The 13,412-nt window shown below is 38.2% G+C and overlaps 1 protein-coding gene across 2 annotated transcripts in view; it reads left to right on the top strand.

Moving 5' to 3' along the window:
* The window catches only part of LOC132378331 (chloride channel protein 2-like), a 506,358-nt gene that overhangs the window by 483,301 nt on the left and 9,645 nt on the right, over positions 1-13,412 (top strand). For both annotated transcript variants that reach the window (XM_059945154.1, XM_059945148.1), the window contains 2 exons: positions 1,871-1,975; positions 12,961-13,047. In XM_059945154.1, the coding sequence (XP_059801137.1) occupies positions 1,871-1,975; positions 12,961-13,047 (192 nt within the window). The remainder of the gene's footprint in view (positions 1-1,870; positions 1,976-12,960; positions 13,048-13,412) is intronic.

Raw genomic sequence — 13,412 nt, 5'->3', positions numbered from 1 at the left:
GAGTCTGAGTATGCCTGCAGGAACAAGAATCTCAGGGTTGTATGTGATGACATATATGTACTCTAATAATGAAATTTACGTTCAACTTCCAGCATCTGTGGGAAGAGTTAACATTTCAGATGAATAACTGAAGGCGGTCTTACTTCCGATTTTATTCTGGATTTCCAGCATCTGCAGTGTTTTGCTTTTGGCGTGCAGGCCCATTCATCTGGGTATAAATGGAGAAACATTGAAGGGGGATGATATGGTCAACAAGTCAAGACTGGCAACAGGGGTTATAATTTACATTTCTGTTAATGTAAAGTCATTTCTTCCACTTTGTAAGCTATCATAGTATTTCCATTATTGGCTGTGTGAATATTTTTGCAGATGAAACTTGACATTTTGGAACAACTAATTCTGGGTCATATAATAGGAATTGTTTGTGATGTTGTCATATGTAAACTGTTCCAATAGAGTACAGTCGGCCCTCCTTATCTGCGGGGGATTGGTTCTGGGACCCCTTGCGGATACCAAAAACCGCAGATGCTCAAGATGGTGGTCTTTAGGACCCAGTGGAACCCGGGACCTTATATAACCTGTCTCAGTGCGGTGGACATTAAGACCCGGCACAGCTCAGTATCCGCAGTATTTCTGTTCATAATCATAATCATGATCACAATTGAAAAAAAGTGGAAGTAATAAAGCAATCCAAAAGAGGTGAAACACCATTGGTCACTAGAAAAGCATTAGGCTACAGTCGGTCAACGATCGGAACAATTTTAAAGGATAAAGTGAGAATAATGGAGCATGTGAAGGCCCTGCCCCGATGAAAGCTACAATTATTACTAAGCAACGCAGTGGTTTAATTATTGAAATACATATGTTTCTTAAGTGTTTTATGTGCATAAAAAGGTAAAATATATACTATATACTAAGACAAATGTTTGACTAGCTGACGCTAAATAATACCGGATGTACCTGTTCCGATTTCAAATCCGACTTAAAGACGGACTCAGGAACGGAACTCGTTCATAACCCGGGGAACTGCCTGTACTTTTAAATCATCTCTAGATTACTTTATAGGTGTTATACTGTATTGTTTAGAGAATAATGACAAGAAAAAATAGTCTGTACATGCTCAAAAAACGAGTGCTGGAGACCAAACTTCCGGGTTTTCCTGCTCCGCGGTTGGTTGAATCCGCGCTTGTGGAATCCACGGATAAGGAGGGCTGACTATTATGTATTTCATAACTGAATATTAATTCAAAGTTCAGACTAAATTAATATCAAAGTACATATATGTCACCATATACAGCTCTGAGGTTTGTTTTAATTTTCCTGAATGTTCTGTTAATTTGTATTTATTAAGTATATTTTTTTTAAAATGGAAATTACTCTTTTAGTGATGTGATCTTGAATCTTTCAAAATGTTTTGCTCTGCATTTCATTATAAGAAATCTATTCCTCATGATGTATTCAGCTGATCATGTACATAATTTTGACAATATTTTCTTTAGTAATTGCTGTTCAATTTTGTGATATTAAAGCAGTTGGGGACTTAATCAAGAGTTGAAGAATTAATTAGGATTTCCGGTCTGTATTCAAGATAACAAATGTCAGAAAGAACATCAAACCCTCAGTGAAGCTGATACTAAAATTGTCACTAGAATTACTGAGAGGCCCTAAAACCTGAACTTCGTGGCTTCCTGAAATGACAGATTGGGACTACTTAACTAATTGAATGTATATTGAACTCTGATCTAGACACTGAAATGCCATAACTAATTACCTGGATGTCTCTATGCTATTTCTGTGTGCTGAATTCAGTTGTGAGCCACGGAAACACTGCACTGTAATTGCAAACTGATGATTAAAACCATTTCCCTAGGTTATGGAATGGGAAGAGAAACAGTTGGATGAGGAAGTGGACTTCAACAACTGTAAGATTGATCCAGCACCCTTCCAACTGGTAGAGTGGACATCCTTACACAAGGTGAGATCCATTAAATGCTTCCAAATGCTCTATTGCTAAAGTTACTGTAACTTTGTGCTATTAGGTTGTCGTCCAATAGGGTTGCATGCAAATTAATTTGTTATCGCACCAATTAATTATTTAGTTATTTGTTTAATGTTTCTTAATACATTTTCATTAGAGTTACTTAGAATTTTGATAAAACAGGCTTGAAAATTAATCATGGTATTTAGAAGCAATGGTCAATGAAGTACTTCATCTATGAGATTAATCCTATTTTCTGTGAATATGTAGTTGCTGAAACAATACACATGCACTTATATCCTTTTGTATTAAAGTCCAACATACTGTACAATTTGCTATCCTAATTGCTGCTTGTTAATTTTCAGTATCTTTGTGTACAAGGACACTCAGGTCACATTTTTAACATAAACATTTTCTTATTCCTCATCGTAAAATAGAAGACTCATTTTTTTCTAATTATACCACAAAGTGAACAACCTCACATTTTTCTACATTACATTTAATCTGCCATATTTTCATCTACTCATTTAGTTTATCCACGTCTCCTTGGAGCCTCTTTGAAACCTCCTCCCTATCATGATCTTGCCCTGTGTTGTGACATTATTAAACTTCTAAAGTCGTTACTTAGTCCCTTCTGCCATATTTTATTGATTATGAGTAAGTGAGGTCAGTCTCACCAACTTCTCTCTTTTTTAAATACTAATTTTCTTTAGTTCTTTATATTTGTTGGATCCTTTATTATTTAGTATTTTTAGCAGATTTTTTTGTCTTTTCTATGAAGACTGACGTGAAGTATTTAATTTCTCTGCTGCTTCCTTATTCCCCATATTTTGGTCTATAAAGGAACTACATTTACACTTGCTAGTCTTTTTTTAAGTACCTACAGATACTCTTTTTCATACTTTTTGCCATTTTACTCTCATATTCTATCTTCCCCCTTTTTATCAATTCCCATGCTCCTATTACAGAGCCCAGATGAATTTTATTTCAGACTTGAACTCTCTAAACTATTTACTCTTTTTAAAAATGGATCTAGCGCTTTCTCGGCATATATGATGAATGAACTCTGCTCTGGCTTCCAGCCGGGTACAAGTATCGATGGTATTAATTCAGTATTTCTACAGGATGCTGGCGATCCTTCTAGAAGCTGTGGAAATATAGGGGAGACAGGCAATAGTGACGGGTTCCCCTCCTCGGTGTTAGGTTTCTTGGTTTTTCTGTCAGCCCTTTTAAGGGCCCGATTGATTTCCTTCACCTTGCAGCCATCCTGTAGGAGCAGATTAATACCATCCACAAACCCGTAAGGAAGCTCAGATCACAGCTTCTGTGGGTCAAAGATGATCGGGGAGTCCACTCAGCTGGTGTTTACAGAATTCCCTGTGTATGTGGATCAGCGTATATCAGCTAGATGGGGTGCACGGTGGAAACCCACATCAAGGAGCACATGAGGTGTTTGGGATAACCAGAGAAATCAGCGGTAGGAGAACATTGCATATGCAATGACAATAGGATTGACTTCAACAGCACAAAACTGCTGTGCCACCCCAATAGCTTTTGGAATCGCCTGGTAAAGGAAGCCACTGAAATAAAACTAGAGGGAAATAATTTTAACAAAGAAGGTGGTCTCACTCTAATTAAGAACTGGAATTCAATTGTAAACAAGGTTTGAGAGTAGGAACCTGATTGAATGAGTACTAGCCAATCAGGAGGGATGGACAACGGGGGTATGAATACCACTGGACTAGATGTACCCAGGCATCATCCGTGATGAAGATGGCAAAGTTTGTCTTCAAAACATCAGTTACAATCGTTATCTGTACCCAGCTAGAAGCCCAAGAAGAGTTTATTAATATTTATTCTTAACTTATAACCATATAACAATTACAGCACGGAAACAGACCATCTCAGCCCTTCTAGTCCTTGCCGAACGCTTAATCTCACCGAGTCCCATCAACCTGCACTCAGCCCATAACCCTCCATTCCTTTCCTGTCCATATACCGATCCAATTTTACTTTAAATGACAATATCGAACCTGCCTCTACCACTTCTACTGGAAGCTCATTCCACACAGCTACCACTCTCTGAGTAAAGAAATTCCCCCTCGTGTTACCCCTAAACTTTTCCCCCCTAACTCTCAACTCATGTCCTCTTGTTTGAATATCCCCTGCTCTCAATGGAAAAAGCCTATCAACGTCAACTCTATCTATCCCCCCATAATTTTAAATACCTCTATCAAGTCCACCTTCAACCTACTACGCTCCACAGAATAAAGACCTAACTTGTTCCAACTTTCTCTGTAACTTAGGTGCTGAAACCCAGGTAACATTCTAGTAAATCTCCTCTGTACTCACTCTATTTTGTTGACATCTTTCCTATAATTCGGTGACCAGAACTATACATAGTACTCCAAATTTGGCCTCACCAATACCTTGTACAATTTTAACATTACATCCCAACTCCTATACTCAATGCTCTGATTTATAAAGGCCAACATACCAAAAGCTTTCTTCACCACCCTATCCACGTGAGATTCCACCTTCAGAGAACTATGCACCATTATTCCTGGATCACTCTGTTCTACTGCATTCTTCAATGCCCTACCATTTACCATGGATGTCCTATTTTGATTATTCCTACCAAAATGTAGCACCTCACACTTATCAGCATTAAACTCCATCTGCCGTCGTTCAGCCCACTCTTCGAACTGTCCTAAATCTCTCTGCAAGCTTTGAAAATCTACTTCATTATCCACAACGCCACCTATCTTAGTATCATCTGCATACTTACTAATCCTATTTACCACCACATCATCCAGATCATTAATGTATATGACAAACAACATTGGACCCAGTACAGATCCCTGAGGCACACCACTAGTCACCGGCCTCCAACCTGACAAACAGTTATCCACCACTGCTCTCTGGCATCTCTCATCCATCCACTGTTGAATCCATTTTACTACTTCAATATTAACATCTAAAGGTTGAACCTTCCTAACTAACCTTCCGTGCGGAACCTTGTCAAAGGCCTTACTGAAGTCCATATAGACAACATCCATTGCTTTACCCTCGTCAACTTTCCTAGTAACCTCTTCAAAAATTCAATAAGATTTGTCAAACATGACCTTCCACGCACAAATCCATATTGACTGTTCCTAATCGGACGCTGTCTATCCAGATAATTATATGTACCATCTCTAAGAATACTTTCCATTAATTTACCCACCACTGACGTCAAACTTACAGGCCTATAATTGCTAGGTTTATTCTTAGAACCCTTTTTAAACAACGGAACAACATGAGCAATAGGCCATTCCTCCGGCACCATCCTAGTTTCTAATGACATTTGAAATATTTCTGTCAGAGCCCCTGCTATTTCTACACTAACTTCCCTCAAGGTCCTACGGAATATCCTGTCAGGACCCGGAGATTTATCCACTTTTATATTCCTTAAAAGCGCCAGCACTTCCTCGTCTTTAATTGTCATAGTTTCCATAACTACCCTACTTGTTTCCCTTACCTTACACAATTCAATATCCTTCTCCTTAGTGAATATCAAAGAAAAGAAATTGTTCAAAATCTCCCCCATCTCTTTTGGCTCCACACATAGCTGTCCACTCTGATTCAGACAGACAGACATACTTTATTGATCCCGAGGGAAATTGGGTTTCGTTACAGCCGCACCAACCAAGAATAATGTAGAAATATAGCAATATAAAACCATAAATAACTAAATAATAATAAGTAAATAATGCCAAGTGGAAATTAGTCCAGGACCAGCCTATTGGCTCAGGGTGCCTGACACTCCGAGGGAGGAGTTGTAAAGTTTGATGGCCACAGACAGGAATGACTTCCTATGACACTCAGTGTTGCATCTTGGTGGAATGAGTCTCTAAGGGACCAATTTTATCCCTCACTATCCTTTTACTATTAATATAGCTGTAGAAACCCTTTGGATTTACTTTCACCTTACTTGCCAAAGCAACCTCGTACCTTCTTTTAGATTTTCTAATTTCTTTCTTAAGATTCCTTTTACATTCCTTGAGCACCTCAGTTACTCCAGGCTGCCTATATTTATTGTAGATCTCTCTCTTTTTCCAATATCCCTTGAAAATCATGGCTCTCTCAAACTTTTAAGCATTCCTTTCAAACTAACAGGAGCATAAAGATTCTGTACCCTCAAATTTTCTCCTTTAAATGACCTCCATTTCTCTATAACATCCTTCCCATAAAACAAATTGTCCCAGTCCACTCCTTCTAAATCCTTTCACATCTCCTCAAAGTTAGCCTTTCTCCAATCAAAAATCTCAACCCTGAGTCCAGTCCTATCCTTCTCCATAATTATATTGAAACTAATGGCATTGTGATCACTGGACCCGAAGTGCTCCCCAACACATACCTCCATCACCTGACCTGTCTCATTCTCTAACAGGAGATCCAACACTGCCCCTTCTCTAGTTGGTACCTCTATGTATTGCTGCAAAAAAATCTATCCTGCACACATTTTACAAACTCCAAACGATCCAGCCCTTTTACTGTATGGGCTTCCCAGTCTATGTGTGGAAAATTAAAATCTCCCACAATCACAACTCTGTGTTTTCTACAAATATCTGCCATCTCCTTACAAATTTGCTCCTCCAATTCTCGGTCCCCATTAGGTGGTCTATAATACACCCCTATAAGAGTGCATCTTCCTTATTACTGCACCTTCCCCATTCCTCAATTCCACCCAAATAGTCTCCCTAGACAAGCCCTCTAATCTATCCTGCCAGAGCACCAGTGTAATATTTTCTCTGACAAGCAATGCAAAACCTCCCCCTCTTGTCCCTCCGATTCTATCACACCCGAAGCAACGAAATCCAGGAATATTTAATTGCCAATCACATCCCTCCTGCAACCATGTTTCACAAATAGCTACAACATCATATTTCCAGGTATCAATCCATGCTCTAAGCTCATTCTTGCAATGCTCCTAGCATTAAAATAAATGCATTTAAGAAATTCTCCACCTCTTTCTCTCTGCTTATTTCTAACGGTGCAAACAACTTTACTATCTTTTACTTCCTTCTCCCGTACATCTGTTCCTACACTCTGGTTCCCCTCCCCCCGTATCACCCGTTGTAACTTCTTGCATCCTTCCTTATAGATTCCAGATATGTATGTTTGTGTGTGTGTATATATATTTCTTTCCCTATAAAAAGATTTCAACCTCCCCCTGGAAGGTTTCATGTTTTATTGTGCTACAACATTGAATAACAGTGGATTTAATTTGGCCTTTTTGACTCTGATCAACAGAAAAATACTTTGTGTCAAAGTGAAAACAAATTTCTACAAATTGGTCTAAATGTATTACAGTTATTAAACACAAAATAATTGATTGCATAATAACACACCCCCTTCAAGTCAGTATTTAGTAGATTCACCTTTAGCAGCAATTACATCCTTGAGACTGTGTGGATAGGTCTCTCTCAGTTTTGCACATATGGACACTGCAATTTTTTCCCCATTTCTCTTTACAAAACTGCTCAAACTCTGTCAGATTGCAAGGGGATTATGAGTGAACAGCCCTTTTTAAGTCCAGCCATAAATTCTCAATTGGAATGGATTCTGACTTGGCCACTCCAGGACATTAACTGTGTTGTTTTTAAGCCATTCCTGTGTAGCTTTAGTTTTATGCTTGTGGTCATTGTCTTGCTGGAAAACAAATCTTCTCACAAGTTGCAGTTCTCTTGTAGACTGCATCAGGTTTTCCTCCAGTATATCTCTATTTTGCTGAACTAATTTTAACATCTTACAAGGCTTTCAAGGCCTGCTGCAGTGAAGCATCCCCACAGCACGATGCAGTGACGACCATGCTTCACGGAAGGGTTGGTGTGTTTTTGACGATGGGTGGTGCTTGGATTACACCAAACGTAGTGTTCAATCTGATAGCCAAAAAGCTCAATTTAGTTTCATTAGACCATAGAACCTTCTAGCTGACTTCTGAGTCTCCCACATTCCCTCTGGAAAACTTTAGCCAAGATTTCATGTGTGCTTTTTCCAACAGTGGCTTTCTCTCTGCCACTTTCCCATAAATTTGCAAGTGGTAAAGCACCTGGGCAAGTTTTATATGCGCAGGATCTCTCATCTCAGCCACTGAAACTTGTAACTCCTCTAGAGTTGTCGTAGGTCTCTTGGTGGCCTCCGTCACTAATCCCTGTCTTGCACGGTCACTCAGCTTTTGAGGACAAACTGCCTCACAGCTGATCTACAGCTGTGCCATAATCCTTACTTTTTTTGTAGATAGACTTAACTGTACTCCAAGGGATATTCAGTGACTTGGAAATGTTCTTGTATCCATCTCCTGCTTTTCAATAACCTTTTCATGGAGGTGTTTGGAGTGTTCTTTTCTCTTCATGGTGTAGTTTTTGCCAGAATACTGACTCACCAGCAGTTGGACCTTCCAGATACAGGTGTATTTTTACTACAATCAGGTGAAAACCTGGACTGCACACAGGTGATTTACCTAATTATGTGATTTTTAGAACCAAATGGCTGCACCAGTGATGATTTGGTGTGTTATATTAAGGGAGGGGGTGAATACTTATGCAATCAATTATTTTGTGTTTTATATTTGTAATTAATTTGGATCACTTTGTAGAAATCTGTTTTCACTTTGACACAAAAGAATCTTGTTCTGTTGGTCAATGTCAAAAAAGCAAACTTAAATCCACTGTGATTCAATGTTATAAAACAATAAAACATGAAAACTTCCAAAGTGAGTGAATACTTTTTATGACACTGTATATATGTGCCTTAGACTTTTGCACAGTACTGTAGGTGCTTTTCATTTACAGTGTCAGTAGTGGTGTAGAATACAGAGGACAATTGGCTCCACAAGTTCTGCAAAAAAGATCGGATTGTTTTTGTAAAAGAGATCTTCAAAACTGTTGATAAGTAATATGAAGTAAAATGTTGAATTGATATTTTAGTGCTTCTCTTGAATATTTACAGAAGAATTTTCTGTTTAGAAGGAGTATGCGTGAAACACGAACATGCCGCTTCTCTTCTAGTTACTACATGAGTCACTGATTGTTTTAGACCATAAGACCTAAGAGCAGAATTGGGCTATTTGGCCCATCAAGTGCGCTTGCTGTTCCCATCATAGCTGATGTACAATCCCTCTCAACCCCATTCTTCTGCCTTCTCCCTGTAACCTTTGATTACCTTACTAATCAAGAAGCTATCAACCTCTGCTATAAATATTGCCAATTCACCACCATTTGGTGAAAGAAATTCCTCCTCATCTCTGTTCTAAAGGTTCGTTCATCCTTCTATTCAGAGGCTATGCCCTCTGCTCTTAGACTTCCCCACTATAGGAAACATCTTCTCCACATCCACTCACCTAGTCCTTTTCAAACATTATTTCTGAATTCTAGCACATACATTTCTTTTGTTCATTGTTAGTTAAGAGTCCTTTATGCATTGGTTTATTTTTCTGGTCTCTGAAATAGATCATCCCTTGCTGACATGGACATTGCAGTATATGCAGAACCCACTTCAGCTTTTCCTGAAGATTTACTGTTGTTTTTTAAGCTGACGTATACATGTATGTGTCTCAAACTCTATTGAGAGACCTATTGTTAAAATAATACAAGGGATTCTAATATGGAAGAGGTAGCTAAAATTTTGATTTGGTTAACAATGTTTTAATGTGTACATAAAATACTCAGTATGCATTAAAAATTAGAAACAAATCCCTGAAAAATCATACATTGAAATTGCACAATTGAATAATTGATATATTTTTCCTGAATTTTTTTTTACCAAGCGGTGCTACAAGTAAAAATAATTGCCTTAATGTGGATAATTCATAATGTAGGCAGCTCTGAGATTGCTGTCTCATTGTTTAAATCTCTGATTTGTGAGCACGTCTGGCAACAGTCGGCATATTATTCATCATGTTGTGTAATAACATTGCAAATAACACTGTGCAGAGTTACCGTCATAAATATTTAAAAGAGGAAGATAATAAAATAATATGTTGCATGTTTCCACAGAGGGCTGGCAGTATGATATAAGTACATTTTGACATGGAACAATGCACTGTTTCTTTGCATACATTTTCAACAACATTGTTTTAATCATTAGACCATCTCCTATCAGCATCAACACTTGAGCAATTTATTCTATTAAGACCACTGAGTTAGATTTCAAATGAATCTGTGCGCTCAAGGACAAGTCAATTAAATGGTTATTTGTCAAAGCAATACTATTTATCCCACTGTGAGGAATGCTCATGAATAGCTATAGATATTTTATCTTCTCAGTGTGTTATTTTTATCATTACCCTTCTTATTATGCTTTTCTACCATGTAGTCTTTTTCATTTCTTTTGTACATAAAATATTCATTGTGTTCTTAAAAATTAGAAACTATATTTGTAGTTAAACCAATTTTTTTTGTATAAAGATGCAGTGCTCTTAAAAGTTTCAAAAGCATAAATTTTCATGAGTTTTATTTGAGGTATTCCTTCAGGCAGATTATCACCTATTTTGGTTGGGAAAGTTAAAGGTTCAGATTACAACCTTCAGATAAATGACTGAGGGGAAAATTAATGATGTGCCCTCTGTCACAAGGAAGGTTCAATACCCATTTTTCTTCATAGTCAATGCTCACTGATGATGTGATTAGAAATTGTGGCTTGTGCTCTATCAATACCTGCTATAACATTACATACCTCTGTCAGATCACCTTCTGCCTCCTTCACCTCTAGTCAAACAAACCAATCTCCCCCATAACTCTAGTCTATACAACATCCAGTGAATGAATCTCCTCTGTATTCTCTGTAGCACAATCGCATCCTTCATATGATATAGCAACCAGAAACACAAGCAATAAGTATAGTTTTCTGAGAATCTATATAGTGCCTATAAAAACTGTTCAAACCCCCTTGAAAATTTTCATGTTTTATTGTTTTACAACATTGAAATAGATGTGGATTTAATTAACTTTTTTGACACTGATCAACAGAAAAACTCTTTTGTGTCAAAATGATCTAAATTAATTTCAAATATAAAACTCAAAATAATTGATTGCATAAGTATTCAGCCCCTTTAATATGACACACCAAATCATCACTGGTGCAGCCAATTAATTTTAGAACCCATATAATTAGTGAAATGGAGATCTGATTTTGGAGAGCTGTGTGCAGTCGAGGTGTTTCAACTGATTGTAGTTAAAATACACCTGTATCTGAAAAGTCCAGTTGTTGGTGAGTCAGTATCCTGGGAAAAACTACGCCATGAAAACAAAAGAACACTCCAAGTAACTCCGCAAAAAGATTATTGAAAAGCACAAGCCAGAAGATGGACTCAAGAAAATTTCCAAGTCACTGAATATCCCTTAGAGTACAGTTAAGTCAATCATCAAGAAATGGAAAGAATATAGCACCGCTGTAAATCTGCCTGGAGCAGGCTGTCCTCAAAAACTGAGTGACCGTGCTAGGAGAGGACTAGTGAAGGAAGCTACCAAGACACCTGTGACAACTCCAGAGAAGTTATATTGGCTGAGGTGGGAGAGACTGCGCATATAATAGCTGTTGCCCGGGTGCTTCAGCAGTCACAGCTTTATGGGAAGTTGGCAAAGAGAAAGCCACTATTGGAAAAAAAAACTCACATTAAATCTTGGCTTGAATTTGCCAGAAGGCATGTGGGAGACTCTGAAGTCAGCTGGAAGAAGGTTCTATGTTCTGATGAAACAAAAATTGAGCCTTTTGACCATCAGACTAAATGCTTTTTTTGGCATAAGCCAAACACCACACATAATCAAGAACACACCATCCCTACCATGTGGTGGTGGCTGCATCAGGCTGTGGGTTGCTTCACTGCAGCAGGCCCTGTAAGACTTGTGAAGGTAGAGGGTAAAGTCAATGCAGCAAAATACAGGGACATCCTGGAAGAAAACCTGATACCATCTGCAGGAGAACTGCAACTTCGGAGATTTTTTTTCCCAGCAAGTCAATGACCCCAAGCATAAAGCCAAAACTACACAGGGATGGCTTAAATTCAACAAAGTTAATGTCTTGGAGTGGTCAAGTCAGAGTCCAGACCTCAATTCAGTTGTTGCTGGAGTTGAAAAGTGCTGTTCACTCACGATTGCCACGCAAAGCTGCTAGAAACCTTTCCACACAGACTCAAGGCTGTAATTGCTGCCAAAGGTGCATCTACTAAATACTGACTTGTAAGGGGCGAATACTTATGCAATCAATCATTTTGTGTTTTATATTTGTAATTAATTTAGATCACCTTGTAGACAGCTATTTTCACTTTGACACGAAAGGGTCTTCTTCTTCCGAGGGGGTGTAAATACTTTTTATAGGCACTGTATTTGCGAACTAACTGCCAGTCACAGCACAGCAATAACAACTCTAATAAAGTTATCTACTTTTCAATTTGGCAACTCACAACAAATTCATTGTCAGCATTGTGATGATACGTCAAACTGCTGACATTGATAACATTTGATAACACAAGGGATTTACTGCAGTAAGTTGCAATGGTCCTCTGCCGAGCATTATGGGCGTGCAATGTTGGTGCCAGAATGTGTGGCAACACATTCCCCGAGCAATCCCCAAGTGTGTTGGTTATTAACGCAAATGAAGCTTTTCATTGTGTGTTTCGATGTACGTGATAAATAAATGAATCTGAATCTAATTAGGAAGGCCGAGAGAATGGGGTTGAGAGGGATAATAAATCGGCCTCAATGGAATGGCAGATCAGACTTAATGGACTGAGAGGCCTAGTTCTGGTCTTGTGTCTTGCAGTCTTACTGTTCATGCTCAGCTATAAAGAACGTAAAACATTAAAATTTTAAGTTGTGTGATGTTTAAGTTGAGCTGCACTGAAGCAAATCGTGAAAGAAATAATAGAATCACAATGTTCAAATGGAGTCCTCATCAAATTACAATCAACTCTCTAATCAAAAATTCTTATCTCCTTTCAGACTCACACCATGTTCTCCCTGTTAGGACTTAACCATGCTTACGTGACGAGTATTGGAAAGTTAATAGGAGTGGTAGCTCTTAAAGAGGTGAGATATTTTACACTTTATTAGCAACATGAAGCTGAGTGACTGCAGTGGAGAGTCTATTCCGGGTGCCTGTTGAAACCTGTTTGCAGTTCAAAAATGTCACATGTAGTGTTGATTAATGTTGAAGGATTAGTGTGAAAAGGAGATTTTCCAAATTAACCTTATTTCCACCTCTGTCGCATTGGCTAAAAGATGATGGACTCATTCATCTGCTGGCATAATTTGGAGATTTACACTCTTGCTATCAATGTTATGCAGAGAAAAAAAAACTATATTTTGCACAATTATCTGATGTCTGAGTTTCATTAGGCTACGTTTGCCAAATCTAATGGAGTTATTGGCATGTACAGATGATCAGTGTATTT

This window comes from Hypanus sabinus, chromosome 2 (genome assembly GCF_030144855.1).
Source record: "Hypanus sabinus isolate sHypSab1 chromosome 2, sHypSab1.hap1, whole genome shotgun sequence".
NCBI classification, from domain to species: domain Eukaryota; kingdom Metazoa; phylum Chordata; class Chondrichthyes; order Myliobatiformes; family Dasyatidae; genus Hypanus; species Hypanus sabinus.
Note: the sequence above shows the minus strand (reverse complement) of the source record. Positions and strands in the feature narration are given on the sequence as shown.